The following is a 26,205-nucleotide window of genomic DNA, read 5'->3' as shown; positions in this document are numbered from 1 at the left end:
TTATATCATGAAAAAAAAAAGTACCTTTGATAAAAATTAAATATGAGGGATAAAACCCCGTTATCATAGAAAGCTTTTCTAAGTAAATTGCACTTTGTCATTAGCAAATCCAAGATTTATTTATTATATTCGTAAAAAAGGAGGAAAAACAAAAAATAAATTTCAGGCTTCATCATAAACTATTACAGTCTCACTTCAGAGACACAGCATAGCTTCCACCGTCATCCAGTTCTCGGATCCATATCATCCAACTACGACACCTGACATGGACATCTAGCGAGAGAAAGCTCGAGTTTATGCGTTCTCATGTTAAACTTAGAGCAGTGATTGACATATATGTCGATCCACAAGTCTGACAACCTTGCATTCGTAAATGAAGGTGGTCTTTTGCACATGATTTAATGATAAAGAATGCTACGGCGCCGCTCGAGAGCCAAATAAACAGACAGCCGATGCAGTCGAAACTGTGTGCGCCACCGCAATAGTTGTTGGGAGACCACCGATTAGCATTTGCTGAAGCATTCGATCGTATCCATGGCACGATGAAACAATAAAAATATGCTACAGAATCGTCAAACGAAGACTCGGTAGTACACAGATGGAACACGAAAACCTCGATCAACCGAGGTGCGTTCCGGCGAGGATCGAGTTGGCGGCCGCGATCAGATGGAAGGATATAAACATGGCAGAGGTGGGCACGCTCAACACGAGGACGGCCATCATCCCGATGGCCACGCCCGGCCGTGTGCCCATCAGCAGCGTCTGCAACAAGCACAGGATCTCGCACACGTCGGCGTGGTAGCTGGTGTAGTACCTCTTCTCCCAGTCCATCCATCCCGACGGCGCCTCGTAATTGCTCTCCGCCAATTTCATCTCGTGGATCCTCTTCCTCAGCACGATCATGCTCCGGTCCACCAGCCCGCCGCCGCTGTACTGCCAACAGCAGGCGCGTCTCCTCGAGGCGGCGGATCGGATCGAACTCGGCCAGTTTGGGAGCCGCGGTCCGGCCTGCCGGCTCGGAAGTCGGGCCGGGAACGACGAAGGGTGGTGGGATGGGGGGGAGACGGAGGAAGCATACATTGCGCTCGTTGTGAAGAAGGCGTCGGGAGATCGGGTGGATTTATAACAGAGGCGGCGGCATGTGAAACGGAATCTTGGGCGGGTAATTAACGGTCGACAGCCAGTGGGCAACGGGCACGTGTCGGCTGCGTATCATCTTCGAGCGGGACAAAGGCGAGTCGTATGGGGAACCCAACGAGGACGTTAACGCGTGGCGTTGTCGCCACACCGACCGGCGATTTGAATTGGGTTTCTGTTTTCTTCCTTCCAAAGGCCAAGAGGAAGTCATGAGGTAGCTTCCGTTAATGGATCACGACAACGAGATCATCATCGGTTGTCACGCCGCATCGGATGGCTTCAGTCGTGGAACTCTACGTCGATTCGAGTTCCTTGGCGTGCGCTGCCGTGAAGGACGGAGCTCACTCGCTGCCCAGAAACTGCGTTCCGGCGAGGACTGCGTGGAGAAAGAAACGCATCGTGAAGGCACGTCGGTGACACTCCGTCGCAGGCTGAGCCAAGTGCTGGCCAGCTGAACTCTTCGATGGCGAACGTAAGGATTTATCTCAATTCGAGTTTCGAAGATTACATGCGAACATAAAAGTATATCATCTATATATCGTTTCAACATTGATAAATATATTTCACAATTAATTATTTTTAATATTTTGATCTCAATTTTGTGCCACAGTACTACACTAATCAAATTTGGCAATCATACATTTTTTTTGAAAAAAAATAAAATAAAGTCAAAATATAATTTGACCAATACAGAGAATCAAAAGTTTGGATGCTTCTTAGCGAATTAAGACAAATTTATCATCAAGCCATGTGATGCATGGCAAGTCAAATACTGTGCCTGTTCAAGAAAATGAAAGCTTGTAGAAAAACCAACCATATAGAAGTCCACGATTGACCGACCACCCGCAGTCTGTCCACAACTTGTAATACAGTTTCTAGAATTGAAAATGAACCGATATAACCCATAATTGTTAAGAAATATTACCTCTATAGTATCCGATGAAGAAGAAATAAGTACTGATAGGGAATATTTCAATAATAAGCGTAGTTTGACAACTGACCGTTATCAAGGAACTGATATGGAAAGACTTAACATATGTCTTTGAAAATATCCAACCTGACGGACGATGCATGACCAACTCCATGTTGTCCAAGATTATATGGGTCGACGTCACATAGCGAGGGTCCGAACATGTCGACCCACATTGTTGGGAACATACAGGTCGACCACCCGTACGAGCACATCAAATAAGGTATCGACAGCCATCAATGGCCCATGTACCCTCAGGTTGACTCCGCAGGTATAAATACTGACTCCCTAACCCAAGAAAAGAGATCAAACTCTTTACACAAAAAAAACTACTAACTTAAGCATTAGAGGGGTTGAGTTAAGAATTCCTCTCTCGATATCGATCTATCATGCAGGAATACGATATAGATGAAACGATTCAAGTTCTATCTCAGCCACAAAAATGCTTTTGAGACATGGACGACGTTACACAACCCGATCTCGTTCCATCTGCCTCCTCTCCCAATAATCTACATGGACGACGTTACGCTTTTGAGATAAGATCAAGCTGTATTGTTCCCTAGGCTACGATATAAATGATGGGGATATAAATAGGAATAACCTTTGTATATGAACAAATACTAGAATACCATAATACGCAGCGGAATTAAATGGAACCACAATCAAATAGAACACCAAGATATACGTGGAAAACCCCTTCAATGTGAAGGGTAAAAACCATGGGGCAAACTAGAGATAATCCACTATGAGAATAATGAATATACAAATCTTAATCTCTTGCCCTAAACCCTAGCAACAATCACAAGAGAATAATTGGGATATAAGGATCACGTCACTGCCTACAATATCTAAAACCTCCCCAAGTAATCACAGCAAGAGTCTACTGTAGATTTGATATAACCTGAGATGAGAACACTGCTAGATGATTGAAAACAACCTCTCTGCGTTGTCCTTATCTTCTTCCCTTTCTTTCTCTTCCTTTTCTGCCTTGTTTTCTTCCTTTTCTTTGGAATCCCGTGGCTATTTTCTTCTCCCACGTTGCTGCCCTATTTGTGCCTTTTTCTGCCTCCAAAACGCAGCCACCACACCCCCCTAATTTTAATTAGGGTTAGGTTAAGAGGGGGGTGTGGGCTGCCCAAGCCCATTATGGGCTGAATCTGTGGGTTGTCAGCCCAACAACCTCCCCCTCAGCCCATAAGGGAGGCTGTCCCATGACTCCTCAATGTGAAGCCATGCCGACTAGTTGTCGGCATATCTCTTGTCTTTCTTTTGGTAACGTCTTCATTCTATTTGGTAGTAGTACCAAATCATAAGTGTGGTTCTTCTGAAGAGCATCCATCTCTTCCTACATAGCAACTAACCACTTCTCTTTCTACTCACTTTCAACTGCTTCTTGGTAACTCTTTGGTTCACCGGCATCAGTAAGCATCACATACTCATATGTAGAGTATCTTCTAGAAGGTTGACGTTGTCTAGAAGATCTTCTCAACTGAGGTTCTACTAGAACTTGCTCTCCTACTTCTTCTTGCTCAACATGTCCTGCAGGTAGATCAACGTCAGGCTTTACACCATCTTCCTGCACATCTCCCCCATCACCCTGATATACTGGAGGAATAATTGGGTCACAATCTGCTAATCCTTCTGCAGAAGTATTAGCTGGTGCCTTCTTCTTTAAATCTTCAAAAGTTTGATCCTCAAAGAAGACTACATCTCTGCATGACTTCACATTGATGAGTCATGGGACAGCCTCCCTTATCGGCTGAAAGGGGAGGTTGTTGGGCTGGCAGCCCATAGTGGGCTTGGGTAGCCCACAACTCACCCTCTCTTAACCTAACCCTAATTAACATTAGGGGGGTGTGGTGGCTACGAAAATAGGCATAAATAGGGCAGCAATGAGGTAGTTTTTTATAGCCATGAGATTCTAAAGAAAAGAAAGAAAACAAGACAGAAAAGGAAGAGAAAGAAAGGGAAGAAGACAAGGACAACGCAGAGAGGCTGTTCTCAATCATCTAGTAGTATTCTTATCTCAGGTTAGATTAAATCTATAGTAGACTCTTGCTGTGATTACTTGGGGAGGTTTTAGATATTGTTGGCAGTGACGTGATCCTTGTATCCCAGTTATTCTCTTGTGATTGTTGCTAGGGTTTAGGGTAAGAGATTGAGATTTGTATATTCATTATTCTCATAGTGGATTATCTCTAGTTTGCCTCGTGGTTTTTACCCTTCACATTGAAGGGGTTTTCCACGTATATCTTAGTGTTCTATTTGATTGTGGTTTTATTTAATTTCGCTGCGTATTATGGTCTTCTAGTATTTATTCATATACAAAGGTTATTCATGTTTATATCCCCATCAATAAAAGTATATAATAACAGGTACCGATAAAAAAAAAAGGAAATATAATTGTGAGACACCTATGATTGTTAAATTAAAACATATGTTATTTTTCTTTATCAGTTAAAGTAATATACAACTAATATGTTGTTACTTTGCATATCCAATGAGAGGCATGTAAAGAGGTTAGAAAATAAGAGGCATCTATTGTGACGAAATGTGTTCTCAAAAACTATACAATTGCATCACAACCAGATGAATCGATCACTTGGTTGTGAAAATATGGTCGGAGACCACATGAAACGAGCCCCGGAGAAGATTTTCTTGCAGCCAATGAAAATATTTATATACTGAAGAGAACATTCTTATCCTTGATGTCTCGGTCTGAGCTCTAGACGAGACGAGACGACGACAATTAGAATCATGAGGAGATGGAGTGGGAGGAAGAGGATAAGAGGACCAGGAGGTGACGACGAAGTGGTAGGAAGAGATCATTGAGAAATCGGGATAGTGAAGTAATTTGGAAAAAAAAAAAAGATAATCTAAAAATTAAGAAGAATAAATCAAAATTTTAAATATTATATAGTCAAAGATACTAAGTAGTTCAACCCAAATAATCCAAGTCAACGATGACCAACGACTGTCTTTTGTTTTCTTTTATATAAAAGATATTTATAGTATAAATGATGGGACGTCATTGGATAAAATTGTGTTGTTGAGAATTTTTTGGTAATTGACCCAATAAACTGTAAATGGAACAAAGTGGCGGTTTTCACTTAATATATTATTTTTCCTCTATTATATCTTCTACACAGATTTCTTCCGTTCTCAGATGCAGCGAAGTCTCGTGCTGGTCTCCGAGATCTTTCCTTTCACCTCTTGGCGATCCGAATTAGGGGTAGGGAGGTGCACATTCCTCCAAAATCCCGACTTCTTGTTGTAATTTCGATCGTTCTTGGCGTCCAAAGGTAGGATCTTGGAAGACGGAACCCGCAAACCTAGTTGGGACGTCGTCGGGGGCTTGTCGGATCGGCTTGGAATCCTAGATCGGGGGGGAGGGACATGGGGAAGGTGGCGGTGACGACGGCAGTGGTGGGCGCGGCGGCGGCGTGCGCGGTGGCGGCGCTCGTCGTGCGGCACCGGATGCGGAGCTCGGGCCGGTGCGCGCGTGCCGCGGCCCTGCTCAAGGAGCTCGAAGAGCGGTGCGCCACGCCCCTGGGGAAGCTGCGGCAGGTGGCCGACGCGATGATGGTGGAGATGCACGCCGGGCTCGCCTCCGAGGGCGGGAGCAAGCTCAAGATGCTCATCAGCTACGTCGACAAGCTCCCCACCGGGTACCGCCCATCTTTCTCCTCATCAGATGAAAAGGAGCATAATTTCTTCAACCGATTCTTGAAATCCAGCTGCATTTCTCATCGGATTCTTGAAATTGTGGCTTGTTATTTGGTCGTGACATCAATAATTTAAGTAAATTCCTGCTTGCATATCTAGATCGTACTTGGATTCATAGGGTGTGGGGGTTAAGGTGGGGGCCTTGCCCAGCTTGTGTTGTGATTGTGAATATGCCTATTGTGTCTTCTCTGGCAATAAGAGTTTTGGTTTTGATTGCAAGGATCATTTTTTCTTGATATCTCTTTCTCCCTTCTTCACGGCTCCTGTCCTAACAGGCAATTCGCAGTTGTTCTTGATATCTTTGTTGCTTCTTAATTTCTTTCCTTTTTCATGGCCACTCAACTACATATCTGATGAAAATATTTTAATTCTTGGATTTCTGAGCAACCTGAAAAGTATTTCCTTGCGCTCATTAGGTCCTACGTTTTTGTTCTTTTGTACTGCAGATGCGTTTCTGCTTCCTCCATATATGTTACCTCTCTTTTGTGCCCGGATTATGAATGGTTGACTTTGGGACGATACACATCTCGCCTAACCACACCACCTATATGTGTGTGTTTATATATATATATATATATATATGCACACACACATATATATATATATACACACATATACATACATATACATATATATATATATATATATATATATATATATATATATATATATATATATATATCTATATATATATATATATCTATATATATATATATATATATATATACATATACAGTATATATATAATGTAAAATGAAAAAAATCAGAAAATAGCATCTCTTTTTGTTGCTTTTTCAAATAATTGCTCCGACATTAATATATTTCTCATGATTATAGTCTGAATGAACTATTCTAGGACATCTCTTGGTTGGTGTTCTTTTTAATTTGGCTTATGGCAGGTTATTTGTACATTTTGTTGGATGTTATGCCTTGAGCCAGTGGAGTTCGTTCTATATCTTATTTGTACATTAAGTGACCTTCTGCCTTTCACCCTTAACTGTGTAAAAACAGCTCCTGTCTCATAATCTCAGTTCACTCAAGATGGGTCAGCCATTTAATTTTCCATGACAACTACCTCAGATCAGGTTAGAATCCAATAGTTCAAGTAGAACCAACCGTAAAAGTGATCCTTTTTCTACTGTAAACATGGGACGATATTGATGTCAAATGCATTATTTGACTCTTAAATCCTGGTTTGCATGCAGTGACATGAACTTTGTTCTTTTCTCAATCTTTGAGTGCATAAGGCTGCCTTTACTAGAGGTTCCCATGTCACATATATCATGAAAGGGGCATTTTTATATACGGATGGGCTGGCCTACAAATATTACCATAAAGTTACACAAGATCATGCTATTAAAAGTGAAACTTAGAAGAAAATATGGTACACATAGCTAGACGATGCTTTATATACTCTTAGCATAGATTTGAGCCATTCCTTTTTGGTTGTAATTTTTTTTGGTTCGTTACTAATTATTTACTTGTAATATGTTTCCTAGAATAGCAGTATTATTTTATTATATTCTTTTCCTAAACATGGATTTATATATCTCCATATTCCTTTTGTTAGCCCTGCATCTCTATAACAAGCATAATCCACTATATGACTAGGGCTCCTGCTTCCTATGCTCCAATTTTATGCCTCATTGAGAAAGCAACAACTATATGAATAGAATTCCAGCCACAATCGAGCGGCCCATTATCCATCTGCAGGCTACCCTAGGCGGTTGGGATGAGCACAATAAGGTTGATGTCAGGGCCAGATGACATTTTGTAATGGTGGAATTCTTATAATAATTGATCCATTGCATACCTCATTTTATTTTGCATCAGCTGACATTTTCCTCATAAATTAGCTTTGCCAGCTCTTGAACTTATCTATCTTGGTAGTTTTAAGAGAGAAAAAACTTAGGTTTCACTCTTTGGGAAAACCTGGCTGAAGTTGCCATTTTGCAGCTATCTCCTGGTCTCTGGGTCTCAGAGTCCTTGATGTTTTTCAAACATTAGTTGCTAGGATGGCATTCAAGCACCATGTAGTGTTGACATAACATTTAGTTCTAGATCAGTGTAACTTTGATTAGATAGACTATTTTAAGTCTCAACTGAGCAGTTGAAGTTCAAGTAGATGGATTGTTTTAATTTCTCACCCATGTCATGCATTCTGATGTTAAGGCTACACAAGCATTGGCATAGGACTTTTGGTTGGCTGAAGCTACCTTTTCAAGCATTCCATTCGGTGTTATCAAGGAATAGTTTGTTTTATTGAAAAGAGAAGTTTCAATTTTAGTTTGGGAGGAACCACGTTAACAATTTCTGTAAGTATGCATATGGAGTTTGGGATATTCAAAAGACATTGTTGTTTATTATGCATATGGTATTTGCAAGTTGTTCATGAGAACAATAAGATTTTCACAGTATGTTAGAAATGGATTATCTTTTATAAAGAAATAGACATTGCTTCAGACTTGTCATTTGGGATGTAAAACTTAGGTAGTTTATGTAATTACATGTAACATTTTCACATTTGTTTACTGCTCTATATATACAAAGAAAAACACTTCTCAAAAATGAACTTAGAGCATGGGATTATATTGTTTCTACACTTTATTGGGCACACTATAGATTTGCATCTATACTCTAAAATTATAACTTTGACACCTAGAACACTACTTTCACAGGGATGAGACAGGATTGTTTTATGCTTTAGACCTTGGAGGAACCAACTTCCGTGTCTTGCGTGTACAACTAGGAGGAAAGGAACAGCGTGTTGTCAAGAAAGAACCTAAGGAGGTTTCAATTCCACCCCATTTAATGGTTGGAGGCTCAGATGTGAGTGAAGTGTTTGGTTGTTATGCTTTTAATCCATATTATATATCTGGCGGTACCTAACTTTGTTAAAATCTGAGTATGATTTTCAGGAACTGTTTGATTTTATTGCTTCAGCTTTAGCAGAGTTTGTTGCTTCTGAAGGTGAAGATTTTCACATTCCTGTCGGTAGACAGAGGGAACTTGGATTTACCTTCTCTTTTCCAGTGAGGCAAACTTCTATTGCATCAGGCACCCTTATTAAATGGACAAAAGGTTTCAATATTGAGGGCACGGTAATTTCTGAGAAGATTTTTATTTTCCTTGAGATATTATATCTTCTTTGCCATGTGCTAATTAGCATTCCTTAAAGTAGCCATTAGTGGCCCAAGCCATGCTTTTTGAGTTCACCTTTTTAAATGGACAAAAGGTTTCAACCAGCCCTTCTTTATGTGTATGCTTAATCTCTTCCTTGGTTTAAAAAGAATCATTTCTCAACGTAGGTGCTGCTGCTGTTGTTGAATGCAGGTTGGGGAAGATGTGGTGGCGGAATTGACCAGGGCCATAGAAAGACAATGTCTTGATATGCGAGTTTCAGCACTGGTACATTCCTCTTGTTATTTTCCTTCTTCCAGTTTGAGATGAAGGCTCAATTGACTGAGATTTCAATATGTGGCTCCTTGAATATGTGGTTAATCAATTTTTGCTATGGTCTTATCTAGATGACATTGGGTGAGATAACAATGGAAGTAATTTTTAATGTAGGTTAATGATACAATCGGGACATTAGCTGGGGCAAGATACTATGATAATGATGTAATTGTTGGTGTGATATTAGGCACTGGTACAAATGCAGCCTACGTAGAGAGAGCCCATGCGATACCTAAGTGGCATGGTCTCCTACCCAAATCAGGAGAGATGGTAAACAAACTCTTTTGCCTGACTTCAAAAGTTATTTCTTTTTCCTCCTCTGATTATGGCAGATTCAACATATAGTAAAACAAGGTTCCTACTATATAGCTCTTGGCAAGGCTTATTGACTCCCGCTAAGTTTTTAAATTTTGCTGTTATAGGTTATCAACATGGAATGGGGGAATTTCAGGTCATCTCATCTTCCTACGACAGACTATGATCAAACATTAGATACTGAGAGCTTAAACCCTGGTGAACAGGTGATGTAGATATAGATGACTGTCCTTTTTATTATGAGGATTTGTAGAGATGCTAAATATTCAAGTAATTTTGTCATGACAGATTTTTGAGAAGTTGATCTCTGGAATGTATCTGGGAGAAATTTTACGTAACGTGCTTCTGAGATTGGCTAATGAAGCTGCCTTGTTCGGAGATAGTGTTCCACCAAAACTTGAAACCCCATTCATACTAAGGTATAATTTACGCTGTTATCAAGGAATTATTACACTTTGTGCATAGATTCAGTTAAACAGGCATTAATGATTTAATGCATTCTGGAGAGATTTACTGCAGTTAATTGGCTAAATTATTGTGGATCACAAAGACCATGTAGATAAGCTCTCTAGAAATATACTGGTGTAGATAACGATTTTAGTGCCATCAATTTTATCAAATTGTTGGAATCAAAGTTTTGGCCATTCTGCTTCTGTTGTTTCTTTTTCTTTGAACCTAAATATACCTGACTGGTGTAACAATGGCTGAACACCAGCATCCAAATTGTGCATATATCATATGCCTGCATAGTAGACCAATTTGCCTTTTGAGTTCTGGCTGTGGAAGAGAGGAGTCATAGACGAGGGGAGAGAAGGAAGTTTACTCTGATGGCACACATAATCTGCCTGTGTTTTTTACGTTCTTTTTATAAGCCTTCTAAATGCTTCAAGGCCATGACACAAGTTTCTCTTCTTAGAAGTCACTTCATAGGCTGGTTCATCAGACATATCCAGTATATTGAGTTAGAAATTGTCATATATGTATTGACTGTAAGCACCATATTTTGTCATTTTTGAAATAAAACTTGGTTCAGGTTTGTGTTAGATATGATATTTATCGGATCACTCTCAGGCTGTTCCCAGTGGTAGTTGCATATATTTGATATGTCCACAAAATTTTCAGTGTTCCATGTTTTTTCAACTTGTGTACACTCCATTATGAGGTGAATTTGTTGTGGTATCTATCATAATATGTTTTCTTCCTTTGATAAATATAGCAGTATTATGTAAACCTGACAGTGATCTAGTAGGGATGACAAAGGGTCGGATTCTGCTCCTACATGACCCATTTAAGCTGGATTAAGGTACTCGCTAGTTGAGTCTAGGACAAGTGCTGGTAGGAAAGCAGGTACCAGAGTTGGGTCTGAGATGAGTAGTTTATGCGGGTTCAGAAATAAATAGCGAGAAAGTCATGGGTAATCTAGCATTTTACCATTTCTAGATAAGTGCTTATGTTATCAGATCAGGTGATGCTGTCTTTCAAAGATCATGCTACAAATACCATCACTGGTACACTTTCACACCCAAAATGAAGCCGTTCAAATTAGATGTTGGTTTCACAAAGAGCCAGTACAGCGAAAAGTCTAGAGCATTGTACATCAATGAAATGCTTCTACTGATTAATCTGTAATATTTGTTTTTTCTTTCATAGTTTGACATGAGGTCCAAATATTAAGCATTGTCCCTGACTTATTAATAATATTAGGCAAGGAACAGTTGCTTTATAAAGTTTACCAATAAAATATCTCTATAACATAAGCAGAGAACAGTTTGTTTCAGATCAGCTTCAGCCATTTTGGAGTCTAAACTGAAAATTGATTTCCTTTTATCTGAATTGGCAAAATGGTCTACGTCGTAGAATGGCAGAAATCTGCTGGTTTCAGTCAGTTCACCGGAAAGTGGAAACCTATTATACCCAAGTTGTCATGGACAAATTCTGAATGACAATTCTCTGTGAACTTTCTTTAGGTCCTGTTCCCAACCTCTTTTTATCTATAGCAAATAAAAGCAATTAAGGGATCTTCTCTGGAACCTTCCTTCCTTTCATTCATTCTTCTGGCAGATACACTGCTCAAGTTGAGAATGTGGGAAGTTGTTCTTGAAACCTGGCATATTTGTGAATTGCAGTTTGTTTAATATTCTTAGATCAGAAATATCTCAAGGCTTCGGTCAGATAAAATTTGAATCTCAAATTTCTTTTTGCCCATTGTTTTCTTATGCCTGAGCTGCAACTCTTAAGTTTGAAGATTCCATTAACTGAAATTTAAAAGCAAGATCAAGAAAATTTTATTGGTTAATTTCGTTGTCTAAATTTGTGATAACTAGCAGATTGTTGCAGTGATTTAGGTTGAATTTTTATTGATTCTGTAAAAATATGCTTATATGTGATTGAATTGGTGGTCTATAGCTCTCTCCTATGATCAAAAATTGTTTAATGTTGTCAAGTCTTGGTCTCTTCCAGATTTTTCAAGAGCATTCTGAACAAGTTTTTGAGATGAGATTTGCAGGACCCCAGTCATGTCAGCCATGCATCACGACAACTCACCTGATCTTAAAGTAGTTGGGACTAAACTGAAGGAGCTCTTGGGGGTATGATCACTTTTGTTCCCACTGTACGTACTTGGCAGCCGGTTGGCTATAGTTGTCATATTTTTCAAGAGTGTTTTGCTTTCTCTTTGCATTCCAGATCCCTAACACTTCCCTCAAGACAAGAAAAGTGGTAGTCCAGGCATGCGACATCATTGCCAAGCGTGGGGCTCGCTTGGCTGCTGCTGGCATCGTTGGTATCCTGAAGAAGATTGGGCGTGATTCTGCAGCCAAGGATGGTGGTGACACTCCGAGGACGGTTGTTGCCATCGATGGCGGGCTCTATGAACACTACAACATATTCAGCGAATGCTTGCGAAGCACGGTGAAGGAGATGCTTGGAGAAGAGGCCTCGGCTTCTGTTGTCATCAAGCTGGCCAATGATGGGTCAAGTATCGGAGCAGCTCTCCTTGCAGCTTCCCACTCTCAGTATCTAGACGTTGAAGAGTCCTAAAAGGGTATCTAGTTCAGGCAACCTTTTGTACATAACCATCGAAACCTCGTATCCTTTTCTCTCTTGTATCTTAATTTAACCATTGCGGTAGTATATATAATGGTAGAGGGAACACGACGTGGTCACCTCATAGAAGGAAGCACAACAGACTCTTATATGGAGGATGTTGTTGCTGTCCTGCCCCTCTTGTGTCCGTTTCTTCTCTTTCTTTCATGGTGCTATTGTCTCTTCACTATTAACCAATAAATGGAGGGGATACAATAAGTTTTGAATTCTGTGGATTTGCTGTTTCTTTGCCAGAAATGTTCGCTCTCTGTGTTCATTCGGTGAATTCCTTATTGCCATAATACGTGTTGGTAATGTCCTCTCTTTTTTCCTGCTTATGAGATCGGGCATTGGAGATTGGATTTTGTAGCTCAGCTTCTCATTGTGGTAGAGGAACTGAGTTGTCTTCACTTGGGCGATTGCAGCATAGCAAGATTTGCACAACGACAGTGAGGAAGAATTGAATTGAGTGATTGTAGCGTACTATTACTAATTTGAGGTTAAATATTTTGGTTTCATAATTGATTCTCATTAAGTTAATTGTTCTATCAAGTCTGATCCTGATATATCAACATATTAGAAGCGGATAAGAAATATCATTAAGAAAAAACTATCCAATGGGGTATTTGGGATTAAATATTTTGATTTGATAATTAATACTCACTAAGTTAATCATCTCATCAAGTTTGATCATGATAAATGATATCGGAATAGATATGGTATTAGACGTCCCGATAAATGATACAAGAACCGATCTTGTATTGAACATGATAAAAAAATACATAAAGAAAAAAGAGGTTAGAAGATGTGTCATAAAAATATCACTGGATTAGAATTTTACATGCACGGCAACACGTACGCCAGGGGATACAGAGAACTTCATCGCCCTGATCGGAAAAGCATCGGCTTCCTGCTCGTTCGCATTCTTGGTGATGAACTGATCCAATCCAAGCATGTCCACTGTATTCCCACAAGGCAGGCACGTCCTTGACTGCCTCTTGTTTCTTTCCCATCCATATATGTCTCTTCTTTGGACGCTCTTCACGTACAGGTCTTTCTTTTGCCCGGGAACGTAGTTTGGTCCCATGATTCGAACTCTGCTTCCTGTTGAAGCCTTCCGGGAAAAGACTTGTCTGAAAGCGAAGAATCCGCCCTTGTCCGAAGCTGGAATCATCTTCGATACATACGGCATAAGAGGGCCGTCCTGATCACAGTTTCTGATTGCATTTGTATACACATCATCGAGTGGACCTTCGTACACGTTCTCCGCACGATACTTTTGTGCCTTGGCAGGAGAAGGAAGGTGGAAGATATCATCTCAATAAGGGCATCGCTTGCCGGCAGCCAAGCTTGCATGACCCTCTTCGTGAAAGCTTTACCCGTCAGTTGTCTCTCCTCTGCTTTCATGGTGACACCAAGTTTCTGCAGCATATGTCACCCACCACCTCTCTTTCTGATCCGTCATGCAAAGATCGATAATTTGTCCGGTTGGTTCATAGCAAAGTTGGACAACGCTTACAGGTAGGAGAATCCGTGTTCTTCAACTCATTCTTCAACTCATCGACTCCAAATTTGGCTGCATACTTCTTGGCAAAGTCCAGCCATGCAATCCGGCAGAGAAAACAGTCCGGTGCTCAGGATGGACTTGAACATCACCAAGAAGGGGATCTTCGTAGGTAGCCATGACCACATCTGCAGTCTCAACGACACGTCGAAATGTCTGATACGCTTCCTCACCTTCAACCTGGAGCTCCAAGAAACATCTGTCATCTCTCATTACTCATCGTCTTCTGTTAGACAAATGCAATTTACCTAATCAGTATCGTGACAAGAAACTACAAACAAAGAATAAAACTAGAAGAAACTAAAAGTAACTTTTGATTATGAATTCTTCATGCAAAAGAGATCATATCTATCATCAACAATTTATTCTTAATGTACAAGTAGACGTCTGATAATCTACTGAGATCTTTTCTTTGAAAATGATCAATAGGTATGTAGAACATCTTTTCATTTTCTTTGTCAGCAAACTATGACACCAGTCTTTGCATCCTTTCACACCATAATATTACTTTAAATAAGAGAAACATCACATACCATGATCAACATGAGCAATGACAGACATGTTGCGGATGTCATGCTTCTTGTCCATCATATTCCGGAGCTTTTCCACAGTGAACTTCACCATCTTGAACACACCCAGCTATATATCCTGTCAATTGAAACAATTTGTATCAGCAACACAGCTCAAACAAAATATGACCAGATCATACAACTCTTACACTAGTAGGAAAGAATATATAAGCAATATCGGTGCTTGCTAACTTATCAGTTTAGTATCCCTATCCAACAATTTCTACAAAGCAGAAAAATAAGAACACTACCAACTTAACGTCAAGATGGATCTAGATTAGATTATTTCATGAATTCCAGTGATATCGACAGTAAGAATTTGGTCACGGAAAAGATACTGTCACTTCAATCGAAAGAGGAGAACTACAGCAAAAATAGGCTGCTACGAGCACCAAAAGAGAAAGAAATTGACAATAAGGAGAGATAGAACATAAATTGATCGAGCACAAAATTTCTAAGCTAGAACAGAATATATCAGAGGATGTAACTCGCGACGAAATGAGAACAAGCACGAGGTGGAGATCACGAGGAAGGAGACGACGGCCCCCAACTCTGCACTCGATATCTATTAGTCCATCGGTTGAAGGGTCGGCACTTGAACTGTCGGCACGAATCTTAAAGCGATTGACACGTCCTCAACGATCTTATCTCGCAGGGGAAGTCTGTGAAGACTATATGATACGTTCATGGGCTAATTATATATTAAATATATAAAAATTATAGATTATATTTTTCATGAAAAATTATTTTTTAAAAGATTAATTAGTTATTTTTAATATTTCGATCCTTATATTTTTAAAAGTTATATTACAATTTTTTTATTTACGAAATTAAAATATTAAAATTTATATATAAGATTAAAAAATAATTTTATAAAATTATAATTAAAATAAAAAGATTTTATTAGAACAACAGGTCAAATGTTTCACTAAAATCGTAATTTTAATATAATTTTTGAAAATATAGATATTGAGATTGTAAAGATAACTAATTAGGATAATATGTAACTAGCCATACTTTCAATGGGTTCAGGTTTTATTTACCGATGTGCCACTGATCATACTCCCGATGCCCGCTCGCTTCCCGGCGTTCCTCCGCCATCTCCACCGCCCTCACTCCGTGATCCGCTGTCGGTGCTCCGCCATGGCCGCTGCTCTCTCGACAGATCGACCATATACCCGATCACGACCTGGATAGACTGGATCGGGACCGGCATCACGGACTCGATCGGGGTGCCAAACTGGCCGGCTCCTCCGCTGCCGTAGCGCGCGCCAGCAATGTCGTATTCCTCATCGTCGGCTACCGTTCCGACGTCCGCCGAGTCACCCTCGATCCCTCCGAAGGAGCTCTCTCCGGCCTGGCCCCGGGCTCCATCCTCGTCTACATGACCACCAGCGACCTCACCCTCGCAGCCGAGATCGCTGGTAGATGGACGGAGCAGCTGGGGCCGCAGTTCGGGGTGCATGGGAACGGCGAGGTACAAGGGCTGAGCAGGGCAAGGGGCAGAGTGCCAAACTCGGGAACCAGATTGCGATCGCGTCGACGATGGTGGGGTTGATGGAGGGGATGGCGCACGCCCAGCTGTATGTCTCGCTTACGGCGCACGGGGAAGGGGAATTGGGGATCCAGGCGTTGATTCTGGCAATAGAACGACTCTAACAACAGTGAGTTCAGCCAAAGTAGTGTCATCATCAATTTTAACCTCATTAGTCTAACTCAAATCTGTTAATCCTGATTAGTCTAACTCAATTTTAACCTCATCTATAGGTTTATATTTGCTACACAGAATCGACATGGAATTTGAGGTAATATTCCGGAAAATGTAAAAAAAAGAAGAGCTGTAAGGAAGACTGCCAGGCCGGGCCGAGCACAAGGCGTCTTTTGTCGGTGAGTCGTTTTACCGAACACATCGCGGGCGTTGCATTCCCCGTTAGCCCATGTGGTGTTTGATGCAATGTGCTGTGTCTTTCCTGTTCTCTCTCTGCTCTGTTTCTTCCACTACACTAACCTGTTTGGCTACTACCTCTTACTAAACTGAAGGCTCTGTTGCTCATCCAAGTGATGATATCCTTTCTTACACATTTAACACTCTACCAAACCCATGTGTACAAACAGCGATCCCAATGAATGCGCATAAAACGCCATCATCCTCCACATGAAGAGAACAGTCACGCCGTCCCCACGCCTTGTCCCCTTCCCAACTGCAATCCATTAGCTTATGAATACCAGGGGGCCGAGCCTACCTACCACAGCTCGTTTCTTCCGGCACAAGGGAGGACCCATCACATGCTTCATACCAACCCGTCCCACGCACCAGTCTTGCAAAATACTCTCCCTCCTTCGTCTCTACTGAGATCGATAAGCACTTGCACTGAAAGCGAGAGCCATTATACTTATGTTGATTACAATACAAAGCGTGGAGGCGGTGGAGGACATGATGCCGATGACAAGCCTTGCGGTCTCTGGTAGCGTACGCCACGAACGAGAATAATTCCAGACTGGAAGATTGATTGCTGTCTTCCATCATGGCTTTGCTTTCTCTCTCATCGATATGACCGCACAGTTTCACATGAGCATGGGATGTGGGGCCCGTTTCCTCTGCCATCGCCCTTCAGCTTTCCTTTCCCCACGGGGCTTCCGGTTCATCTTGCTGTTGTGGCTTCGCTACGAAATCTACACATCTATGAAAAGCTTGTGACGTCCTATCATTGACGCCATGAACGCCAAGCAGCCTGTGGAGCTTGAAAGTCGTGTAATTTTCGATTTGGGAACTGTTCTCGTGGTTTAAGTAGCCTCTCCGATCAATAAATTTTCTCGCTTACTGTGGTGTTGACTCCGAGTCACGAACGTCAACGTTGTAGATTCCCTCGCACGTCGGTCGTCCCTCAAGATCTCCACTCACGTGGGCGGTTTTTGGCTGCGGCAAGTGTCACGGTTAAAACAGGGAACGCCCAGTTTCCATTGTCGCGTACCGCATTTCGTGGGGACCCACCAGTACGTTTGCTGAGAGGAGAAACGTGGTTCCTGTCGCGCCCGAACAGGAGCGGCGTGGTGGCATCTAAGATGACATTTATTACCGCAGCATCTCTCGAGGTTCTTTCGGCCGACACGTATCGACCCCACGTGAGCTACCCCTGACAACGTGAGGTGCTTTGAGCTTCGCGCTCCGTAATCCAAGGGTCAGAATCCGGCGATCACGGCGGGCTGCTAGAGAACTCCGCAGGATGGACGGCCGAAAGCTTTCGTGCTGCGTTCGATGGATCTCGTCACGAGCCAGAGAGCTGTGTGGGTTGGCCTTTATATATTTATCCTTTGGATTCCTTAGGCGAAGAGTGTCGTCAGAGCGTAACGGTGGATTTCCCATTCTACCCATGTATATATCATCCTCGTTTTCCCAATGTCATGTTGTCCCATAATTCAAGCAACATCTCAATCTAATTATAATCTCATTCAGTGTTTATGCACTTGAAGGAAAGAGAAATTTTAATTAATGAGTGAATACACGGAAAAATAATGATATCAGTGGAGAATTATGTATAATATTAAATTTATTTCGACAAAATCGAGGGAATAATTGGCGTTATCGTCGTACATGCTTTGACGATAAGATGCCCAAATTACTTATGAGTAGTTTCGTAATATGTTGAACCAATTCGGGGCATTTCAAGTACCTCAAGTAATCCCCGCCCTTTCCCTCTTGCTGTTCGTTTGTGATCTCTCTCTCTCTCTCTCTCTCTCTGGTTACAGTGGGAGATGCTGTGACGGCTGCAAGTCCAACCGCAGTAACCCTCAGCTTTCTCACATCCTCCATAATACTGCTGCCATAAAACCCAATCCTCTCCTTCCTTTCTCCTGCATCTGAGCTTTGTTAACCCATATCTTTTCTTTTCCCTAATTGTCTCTCATGAATTCGATCAATTCCTTCTTCTAATCTGAGATTGTGAACTTTCTTATATTTTTCTTGAATTGTTGGTTTCAAAGGTCCTATTTTGGGCGCAAATGGATCTCCTCAAGATCGCGCTCGCCGTCTCGATCCTGTTGATCGTTGTCGCTCCCTCGGCGTCCTCGTCTACGCCCCTCAATTGCTCCGACACGACGCGCGTCTGCACCTCCTTCCTTGCCTTCAAGGCGGGCCGCAGCGTCCCCCTCTCCCAAATCCAGAGCATGTTCGACGTCTTCCCTGAGGACGTCACCGCGGACGAGGGCAGCAGCCCTGGCTACGTCTTCATCCGCAAGAACTGCTCGTGCCTTTCCAACAACGAGTACCTCACCAACACCACCTTCACGGTGCGGGAGGAGGTGAGCTCTGTGTATCCTGTGGTCGCACAGTCCTACCAAGGGCTCGCCTTCCTGCCCAACATGACCCTACGGGCCGCACGGGCCAAGGCCGTCGTGTCCCTGCACCTGTTCTGCGGGTGCTCCAGCGGGCTGTGGAATTACCTGCTGACCTACGTGATGGAGGACGGCGACTCGATCGAATCACTGTCGAGTAGGTTCGGAGTCAGTATGGACAGTATCGAGACGGTGAATGGGATGTCCGGTCCTGATGGGGTCGTCGTCGGCGACGTTTATTACATCCCGCTGAATTCTGGTGAGCTGCCTTCCGATCTCAATAGGTTCTTTTCCCACACTTTTAAGGTGGATGATCACGTTTTTATTTGATAGATAATTTTCTTGTTCAATTACACCTTGTAGAGATGTATTTTGAAAAGCCATTACCCCAAATAATTGAACTGAGTTGGTGTTCCTTGTACTCAGTAAGCATGAACTCTTAGGAGAAGATGAAGTCAGCTTAATAATAATAAAGAAAGCTTTTTGGTATATTGGATATGTCCAGGAAGTTAGGGAGTAAAGTACTAATTGTAGACATCCAACCAGCTAACCTGTGGTGTTTACCGGATTCCTTTTGCACAGGTCGAGAGTCCGATCCATTGCTATGGCACCTTATGCCTCTGTTGTTTTTGCTTAAGTGGCATCCAAAAAAAAAATTCGAAGAAAAATTTCTTGCTGAATCCCCTATGATAACAATCTTTATGTATTTTCCATACCCATTTTTCAGTTTTTTGGAATATACTACATACCTCAACCAAGTTATGTTTGTTAGATGCACCTTCATTCCTTGAGTTTTTTTTGCCCTTTGTAGTTCCTGGCCTGCCTTACTCTGCAGATACTGGAATCGCTCCTTCTCCAGCTCCAGCTCTCTCGCCACCATTGACCACATTTTCAGGTATGAGATACTGCATCTTCTTTTCTGTTAAAATGGGTAATTATTTCAGTCATTTCAGATTATGTTTCACATTCTTCCATGTTTATGCTCAGTAATTATTTTGATGAGAGATGCAGTAGATAAATTTGCCATTTGTTTCACAGAATTTCTGAATATTTTAACAGATTTTTCCCCATTGAATGATAATTGTTGATAATTTCCAATTTCCCTAGTTCTTATTTGATAACTAAAAGGAGCCTTGATTAACTCTCACTAAATTCTCAAGAAGACATATACATCCATTAGAGAAATCTAAAAGATATTCCTGAGCCATTGTGTTCTTGCAGCCAAGACTGTGCATCAATCAGCTGGTTTCCCTTATGGATGGGTTTTTGGGAGTATGGGTGTTTCTCTTGTTCTGATAATTGTGGCACTGTTCTCATTCATTTCTTTCAAGTCCTTCAATTCAAGGAATGAAACAAAAGATCCTGATCGGCCTGTGTCCCTTAAGTTCCATATTCTGCGGAACACTAGCTTCTGTTGTGCTTCAGGAAGGTATCTCTGCTGTAAATATGGGAATCTGAAATCATCAACCGGGGATGCAGGAAGTCACCATGTCAACATTCCCAAAGGTCAGTTTGTGATCAATATCATTTCACGTCATATATGTGGTTATTTGGTTATTTGGAATAAAATTTCCTCTAATCATGTGTTATGTCAAACAGTTTCTTCTTTTTTCAGTATTTGATTTGTATCAGTCAAACAGTCGAATCTCTAATAACTTTTCAAGTATTTGTCACCCGTAGAATGAGTTTGATATGCTTTTGTTTGGTATCAACTTGTGAGAAGTACTAATATATATATATATATATATATATATATATAGAAAACTTTGTAAATCCCTGAAAATTGTACATGGCTTAAATTGGAACCTAGCATAAAACTAACTAAAATCTTGATCTTCCCTGAAATGGGCTCTTTTCTATTATACTTTTTAGAAATGACAGGAAAAGATGATCGATTAGTCACCATCATATTTAGATTATTAAAGCACTGTAAAATTAGTCAGGCATCAATCTTTCTAAATCTTTTCAATTAGGATTTCCATGGTAATTTGAGCTGCTTATCTTTGCTAAAATTTCTTCTAGGGAAACTGCTGGTTAAGGTACTATTATCATGGTTGTTGTTGTCTTTATGATTTGCATGTCTGTTGTTATTATATAGCTACATGTTTGCATAGGATATTTCAGTGTGTTTGAAGTTCTTGCCTTGCAAGAGGCTGAAACATAACTTATGTCATTGGACGAAAAGTCATTATTTTTCTTAACGTCTTGCTTTCTTTTACTTCTGAGTCCCACAGTATCACAAGTAGGTTCTCTTACCCTTCAGGTATGGTGGGTGATGCATTTGACATGGAAAAGCCTATTGTCTTCAAGCATGAAGAAATACTTTCTTCTACTGATAACTTTTCTGATACAAATCTACTGGGCCATGGGAAATATGGTTCTGTGTATTATGGGGTCCTTCGAGACCAGGTTTGTAAGGTTTTGGTTTTTGCTGTGGAAAAATCTCTGATTTCCGGTTTGTGACTTTCTTTATGGTTACAATGATGTATAGGAGGTTGCAATAAAAAGAATGGCTGCTCTGAAAACTAAGGAATTTATGGCAGAGATGAAAGTGCTCTGTAAGGTCCATCATGCTAGTCTGGTAAAACTGCTTAAAGCTCATAGTATTTGGTGCTTTTTTAACTAACAATTATGAGGTTTATATATCTTTAATCTTTGTTTTGCATTATACTTCAATTTTGTCAAGGTAGAATTGATTGGTTATGCTGCAACTGATGATGAGCTCTTCCTCATCTATGAATACGCTGAGAAGGGTTCACTCAAGAGTCATCTGCATGATCCACAAAACAAGGGTATGATTTCTATTTCATGGTCCTTTAGTGCACAGAAAGATGGAAATAGTTTTGTGAATTTAAGCGCACAAAACCAGTTAATCCATTTGCAGCACGAAAAGCTTAGACATCATCCTTGTTATATTGTGTTCTACCATATTAAAATTTTATGGATTTTTTTCCTGTAATTAGTTTGCTAACTTGCATCTTTTGTGGCAATTTTGATGATAACATCTCCAACATTAAGAATAGGTTTACACTGTATTGCTGCAATAACGGTGAATGCACCCCATGTATGGTACATGTATGAGACACCAGATCTAGGAGTTCTAAATTCTATGTACTTTTATTTGTAGAAAGGTCTACTTAAGCTTTATTCAAGTAAGGCAGACAAATGAAACATCTTTAGGTAAAGGGCTTTTAAATGAAACATCTTAAGCTTTATTTGTAGAAAGGTCTACTTAAGCTTTATTCAAGTAAGGCAGACAAATGAAACATCTTTAGGTAAAGGGCTTTTAAGTGATAGTGAATTTTACTTTTTTGTGATTCTACTTGCATATAGAACATGATAAGGCAGACAAATGAAACACCTTAAGCTTTATTTGTAGAAACGTCTACTTAAGCTTTATTCTAGTAAGGCAGACAAATGAAACATCTTTAGGTAAAGGGCTTTTAAGTGATAGTGATTTTTACTTTTTTGTGATTCTACTTGCATATAGAACATGATAAGGCAGACAAATGAAACACCTTAAGCTTTATTTGTAGAAACGTCTACTTAAGCTTTATTCAAGTAAGGCAGACAAATGAAACATCTTTAGGTAAAGGGCTTTTAAGTGATAGTGATTTTTATTTTTTTGTGATTCTACTTGCATATAGAACATGATAAGGCAGACAAATGAAACATCTTAAGCTTTACTTATAGAAACGTCTACTTAAGCTTTATTCAAGTAAGGCAGACAAATGAAACACCTTTAGGTAAAGGGCTTTTAAGTGATAGTGATTTTTTTTTTTGTGATTCTACTTGCATATAGAACATGATAAGGCAGACAAATGAAACATCTTAAGCTTTATTTGTAGAAAGGTCTACTTAAGCTTTATTCAAGTAAGGCAGATAAATGTAACATCTTTAGGTAAAGGGCTTCTAAGTGATAGTGATTTTTATTTTTTTTGTGATTCTACTTGCATATAGAACATGATAAGTTCTTCAGTAGCTTAAAAGCAACCTAGAATTATTGTGTGATCACATTAGTGTACAAGTCCAGCTAACATCTTCCATCCATCTTAGATATTATGTATGTTTTATATAGTTATACTTATATCTATCATGTGACACTTGTATAATACATTGTGCTCTGTCACTTGGATGATTTCCCATTTAAGGTGCACAACATGCCTTTCTCTTTACGTACAGGACAGACGACACTATCTTGGATATCAAGGGTTCAAATTTCACTAGATGCTGCTAGAGGCCTAGAATACATTCATGAGCATACCAAAAATCATTATGTTCATCGGGACATCAAGACAAGCAACATCCTGCTTGATGGTTCTTTCAGAGCAAAGGTTTGACCTGGCTTAATTGTGGTGTTGCCAGTGCTTTGGTCTCTGTAAGTATTCATAGCATGAACTCTTCCCTTTTGCAGATATCAGACTTTGGGCTTGCTAAACTTGTTGCAAAGACAGGTGATGGAGAAGCTTCTACTACTAAAGTTGTTGGAACTTTTGGGTATTTGGCTCCAGAGTAAGTAGATACATAGACATTTTTTGTAATTTCCTCGTGGAGTATCTTGTCAGTAGTAACTTCCTCTTATAATTTATGCAGATACCTACGTGATGGTCTTGCCACCACAAAAAGTGATGTTTATGCATTTGGGGTTGTCCTTTTTGAGCTAATATCAGGCAAAGAAGCAATAACAAGGACAGAAGGAATGGTTTTATCTAATTCAGAGAGACGTTCTTTGGCATCAATAGTAAGTCCTTTTGTTAAATATCTGTTGGCAACAGATGCTTAGATGTTCCAAAATTTAAATTTATAAAATTATCCAACATCAAATTTTTTTTAATTTATCTGTTTGATACAAGTTCTATTATTGTTTACAAGTAGAAAAGGAATCAATAATTCACACGTAGAATCTTTTACAGATTAAAACTTGAATGTCATTTAGGAAATGTTACAGAAAGTTGCTTTTCAATTTAAATTGTCAACCTGGTTAAATGCTTTATAATCAAAAGCTAGAATATTGAATCATAAACTGGTGACTACCTTAAAGAAATTTAAATGCAAATTCTGATGACAAAGTGCAAATTTCCAAGTAGCATATCTGTTGCCAAGGGCATTTATTAATGTACTTACTGAATAATATTTTACCTAAACTTGTGATGTTCATTTGATCTGCAAATCAGCATCTAGTTCTAATGTTTACCTTCCATCATGCTTCTTTATATCACCCGTTTTAACTAGCTTTTGACCTTTTATGTTAACATTGATACATGGTCTTCAACTTTAACTGCAGATTTATTTACATGAAAATTTATTTGTTGAACTGCCAAAGAGTTTTACTTGCAAGTAAATAGCATGCTGTCTTGTCGAATCTATATCTAGTGTTTTCATCTGACAATTTTTTTCCCAAAAGAAAATTTTAAAAACGTTATTCATCTGACATTGATTCTGCCAGCGGTAATCTTTTTTAAGCATCTCCCACTTCTAAACTGCTGAAACTTTCCAGATGTTAGCTGCTTTGAGAAACTCTCCAAACTCAATGAGCATGGGAAGCCTGAGAGACTATATCGATCCCAGTTTGATGGATCTGTATCCTCATGACTGTGTCTATAAGGTGAGTGTTTTCAGCTGATTAGATGGTTAATATAAGTTTCTCTTCTTCATGTCTAAGTTTTACAGAGCTCATATTTGTCCAAAATTTAAAAGCACGAATCTGTGAAAATTCAGTTAATCAAAATGTAGATGTCAGGATTAACTCTGTTAATGATTGAAAAGTTATTCTGGACTCCTATGACAAAATTGTCATATGCTGTTCTACTTGCGGAAAAGAAAGTCATTTTTTTCTCTTAAGCTTTAATTAGATTTTTCATATGTTATAAAGTTAGTGAAGAGGTTGCACCATCTTGGTAACTTACTACTAGTATGACCCAACATGTTTACATACCACTAGTAGTGATATCGATGAATTCTTTACCATTCTGTTATTTAATGTTTTAGTAATGCTAGAATCTGATTCGACTATTCCTAATCCTTTTGCTAAGATGGCAATGCTGGCCAAGCAATGTGTGGATGAAGATCCAATATTAAGACCAGACATGAAACAAGTGGTGATTTCTCTGTCCCAAATCCTGTTATCTTCCGTCGAGTGGGAGGCAACATTGGCTGGGAACAGCCAAGTCTTCAGTGGCCTCGTACAGGGAAGGTAATTAGTCGGTCAAGTCTTCCTTCCTCGAGCATAATGCTTTGGGTTCTCGACAAACCGTCTTCCCCGGTATTGACTAAAAGTGTATATGAAGATGATGACTCTCTCTGGCGTGCTATGAGTCATTAAGATATTCTTGTCATCTGTATTCTTTTGAAGTATGTCTCCGGTACGAGATGTATTCGATAAAATGTGCATTAGAGCATGTATCGTTTCTTGAATGAGTTCAACTGGACTGGTACTTCAGGGTGACACATTATGTGGTCTGGTAAATTGCTTATTTTGTTAGCATCAACATGTAATGTTTATGTAGTAATATTCTATCCAATCCTATGTTTGTTGTCACTTTCCCCCAAAGTTAATTATTGATTATTTTACTAAAATTCAGATGATAGAAATGTCATAAAAACCCTTCCATCTATTCCATGCAACGCGAGATGAGTTGCGTGTTCTGTCGCGAAATGACCACGTCGCCCGTGAAAAGTTTCCGGGGTTATTAGATCACTGCAAAAGTACCAATGACCATTCGATCATTACCCTCACGTATCCCTTCTTTTTTATTGGAGGAAACCGGTGGTTCCCACCTGTGGGACCAAACGTTCGCAGTAAGCGGGCCCCGTTTTTAAAAGCCTTAATTCTCGCGGCACCACCGCGACACTGCTCTGAACGACCATCGGTGGTTGCTCCAGAAGCCATCGGCCTTCGCCCCTGCATTCTCCTCCTCCGCCAACGATCCGATACTGAAGCCGACGATTCTTGGATCGCCCTCATCTATGCGTTCGTGGACTTGGCTCGCCCTTCGTCATCCTCCTTACACAGAATTGCGGTTAGGGTTTCTTCTTTTTCCCTTTCTTTGCCT

The 26,205-nt window shown here is 40.2% G+C and overlaps 3 protein-coding genes and 2 long non-coding RNA genes across 5 annotated transcripts; 3 read left to right on the top strand and 2 right to left on the bottom strand.

Moving 5' to 3' along the window:
- Window positions 1–109: 109 nt before the first annotated feature.
- Window positions 110–1,125, bottom strand: LOC135639975 (uncharacterized). The gene has a single exon (XM_065154026.1). The coding sequence runs from the start codon at window positions 1,078–1,080 to the stop codon at window positions 619–621; it is 462 nt and encodes a 153-aa protein (XP_065010098.1). The 5' UTR covers window positions 1,081–1,125; the 3' UTR covers window positions 110–618.
- Window positions 1,126–5,188: 4,063 nt separating this feature from the next.
- On the top strand, window positions 5,189–12,915 carry LOC103989133 (hexokinase-2). The gene is made up of 9 exons (XM_009407896.2): window positions 5,189–5,775; window positions 8,512–8,662; window positions 8,752–8,934; window positions 9,167–9,241; window positions 9,404–9,559; window positions 9,712–9,810; window positions 9,893–10,023; window positions 12,111–12,192; window positions 12,290–12,915. Exons 1-9 carry the CDS (start codon window positions 5,504–5,506, stop codon window positions 12,641–12,643), a joined length of 1,503 nt encoding a protein of 500 aa, XP_009406171.1. The 5' UTR covers window positions 5,189–5,503; the 3' UTR covers window positions 12,644–12,915.
- Window positions 12,916–13,394: 479 nt separating this feature from the next.
- LOC135640557 (uncharacterized) lies at window positions 13,395–16,462 on the bottom strand. Its single transcript, XR_010497369.1, has 3 exons — window positions 15,865–16,462; window positions 14,786–14,900; window positions 13,395–14,478 (listed from the first exon to the last, which is right to left on the bottom strand). It is a non-coding gene; the product is annotated as an uncharacterized LOC135640557 (long non-coding RNA).
- LOC135640558 (uncharacterized) lies at window positions 16,365–17,654 on the top strand. Its single transcript, XR_010497370.1, has 2 exons — window positions 16,365–16,485; window positions 16,589–17,654. It is a non-coding gene; the product is annotated as an uncharacterized LOC135640558 (long non-coding RNA).
- Window positions 17,655–18,562: 908 nt separating this feature from the next.
- LOC135641672 (lysM domain receptor-like kinase 3) lies at window positions 18,563–25,691 on the top strand. Its single transcript, XM_065157278.1, has 11 exons — window positions 18,563–19,412; window positions 19,965–20,048; window positions 20,375–20,659; window positions 21,417–21,562; window positions 21,645–21,734; window positions 21,840–21,945; window positions 23,336–23,487; window positions 23,568–23,665; window positions 23,747–23,894; window positions 24,651–24,758; window positions 25,186–25,691. Exons 1-11 carry the CDS (start codon window positions 18,821–18,823, stop codon window positions 25,348–25,350), a joined length of 1,974 nt encoding a protein of 657 aa, XP_065013350.1. The 5' UTR covers window positions 18,563–18,820; the 3' UTR covers window positions 25,351–25,691.
- The last annotated feature ends 514 nt before the right edge of the window (window positions 25,692–26,205 follow it).

This window comes from Musa acuminata, chromosome BXJ3-6 (assembly GCF_036884655.1).
Source record: "Musa acuminata AAA Group cultivar baxijiao chromosome BXJ3-6, Cavendish_Baxijiao_AAA, whole genome shotgun sequence".
Classification (NCBI taxonomy): domain Eukaryota; kingdom Viridiplantae; phylum Streptophyta; class Magnoliopsida; order Zingiberales; family Musaceae; genus Musa; species Musa acuminata.
This window is presented reverse-complemented; position numbering and strand designations above follow the sequence as displayed.